Genomic DNA, 2332 nt, shown 5'->3' with positions numbered 1-2332 from the left:
GCTGCGGAGATGTAGTTCCTGACGTGGCGCTCTGGAGAGACGGGAACATGTCTTCAGCTTGAATGTCCAGCGGCGCGCTGTTCTGGTCCATCTCGTCTTCGCTGTCGTAGTCGCGCTGGCCCAACGCGTTGACGTCCATCGAGTAGTATTCACAGAAGTCGTGTGCGAACACGCAGTGGTCCGCTTGTAAGCAGGTGCCGCGCAGCCAGAAGCGACACGTGATCGAGTCCGTGTCGTGCAGGAACTATAGCCGCAACAAGGGACGAATCCGAACGCTTGTGAGCATTCCACAGCACTGCCAAGTCTCAAATGACAGACGCACCATGCAGTCTGCGCGACGACACTCTCCCTGTAGATAGTGGCGACACACCTGTCCGGGTCCGATGGATTCCCGCTCGATCGTGGCCTTCAGCACCGCGTGCGCCTTGTCTACATCCAGTCCAACCAGACGCAACAAGTCGCACAGTCGATTGGGGTCGATGTCCTGGAACTTGAGTTGCAAATGGCTCACCAACTGTGCAGCACCAGCACATGAAACTTAGCAAGACCTTAAGGTACTCTAAAAAAAATAACACGGTAAAAAGAAATAGGAACGCGGCGTCTCTCATCCCGACGAATTCAGCAACGCCCAAGTCGTCCACTGTACCTCGTAGGCCACGGACCAGAAGAAACTGTCTTCGTCCTGCATCGCAGCACTATCGTCTTCTTCCTCTTCGCTATCGACCTCGTCGTGTTCGTACCCGTCACTACTGTTCAAGTGATTCAGCGCAACAGGAGGCGATGAAGCTGCTTGTAGCTGGTCAAAACTCCCCTCGGGACTGTTTGTCGGGTGGAATTCGGGCACCACAGGCGACAGGAACTTGCGCGGCACAAAAGTGGGAGCCGAAGCCTTGAGTTCCTCGTCTTGCGCCAATATCTTGTTGATATCGTCTTCAATGCGCTTGTCCCCGTTGCTCTGCGCCGCAAGAGCCATCGCCGCGTCCGTAAGTTGCGCCGGATTGTCCGACAGCTTGGCCAGCTCGTCCACAAACTCCTGTGCGCGTTCCTACGTGCATAGCTAGCTTGCTTAGACATTTACAATGTTATCTTGAGGCCTACAGCGGGCGAACGCACCTCGTCTTCCGGTGCCAGCCAGCCCATGAGCACTTGGTGGATGTTGAACTTGGCGTCCTCTAGATTGTCGTCGTCGCCACCGTGCGAAGGTAACATGCCCACTATATAGGGAGCGAACACGCCATCGACGCCCAACGCTTCCAGTCGAGCCGTCGCCCACGCTTCTAGCAACTGCATGGCTTACAACACAGCCACTTTACACAACCTAAGTACAGTGGTGCCGTTATGGGGTTGTAGCGAACATGGAGAAAAACACAAGCACTGCGAAAGAGTATTATGCGATTGGACAGGTTCAGAACTGTATCGATAAAATAACGTCGATAAGCACTTCAACTACAGAGTATCCTCGGGATGACACTCATCGCTCAGTCCGCTGGCTCATTGAGCGTTCAATAGGTCTTGAGACATTGACTGTTGAGGACGGGTGCTTACAGCAATAGTCTTGCATTCGAGGTGGCGAGCTCTGTGTTGCGGCTTTTTGAACCGCGAGTCTAATGTGCCATTAATCCCAACGAGTAGCAGGTAGTCTGGAGGCAGTGTGGCTGGTGTGCTGTTAAGCAGCTTCTGCTCCCATAAGTTTAAGCTCTGAGCGACAGCCATGATTGGAAGCCTTACGAACTTATTCTACTGATCGAATAATGGTACTATGCCATATGAACTCAGTGTCATGTCACAACAGGATCACCGATGCCAATTGCGCTGCTGCCAGTAGTGCTGACCAGCACTGCTGGGTTGGCGCGTAGGTGGTATCGGTTCGTAGGCCACGAGCTGCGGCGGCATTTGAACACAATACTGGACCAGCCTAGCAAAGGCGCCGTGCAGGGTAGTGGGCGGCCCACTGGGTCAGGTAAGTGATAGACAATAACCATGTAAGCAATGATGTCTTGCTTGAAACAATGTTGTGTTGCCTCAGGTCAAGAAATTCAAGGCAACTTACGCCTGTGTTGAATACTTTGGCCTCTTCACTCAACTTCGTCAATACAAATATTAGTCCAAAACTAATCAAAACAGCTGATGGCATGTTTTTCGAGTGGATGAACTTCAGTTCCGGTCTTCAAGCGCATCAAAGCTTAGTGGTCTTCAGCTTTGCGATCTTCTTGCAACTTACCAAGTAGTGGCAAAAATCACTCCGCCATTTGCCGGCTTGTGCGAACTCCAGTCTCCAGTGACCGCGTGACCGCAAGTTGATCATGCGCTTCCTTCGCCAACTCCTGCCCGT

The 2332-nt window shown here is 52.6% G+C and overlaps 1 protein-coding gene across 1 annotated transcript; it reads right to left on the bottom strand.

The window, feature by feature from the left end:
• Positions 1 to 53: 53 nt before the first annotated feature.
• PPTG_18569 (hypothetical protein) lies at positions 54 to 1290 on the bottom strand (the record flags this gene model as incomplete). Its single annotated transcript, XM_008917128.1, has 5 exons — positions 54 to 115; positions 154 to 244; positions 323 to 514; positions 647 to 1045; positions 1114 to 1290. 5 exons carry the CDS (start codon positions 1288 to 1290, stop codon positions 54 to 56), a joined length of 921 nt encoding a protein of 306 aa, XP_008915376.1.
• Between the last annotated feature and the right edge of the window lie 1042 nt (positions 1291 to 2332).

Source organism: Phytophthora parasitica (genome assembly GCF_000247585.1).
Source record: "Phytophthora parasitica INRA-310 unplaced genomic scaffold supercont2.94, whole genome shotgun sequence".
In the NCBI taxonomy this organism is placed as follows: Eukaryota; Oomycota; class Peronosporomycetes; order Peronosporales; family Peronosporaceae; genus Phytophthora; species Phytophthora nicotianae.
The sequence above is the reverse complement of the archived record's forward strand: the minus strand, read 5'-3'. Positions and strand labels throughout refer to the sequence as shown.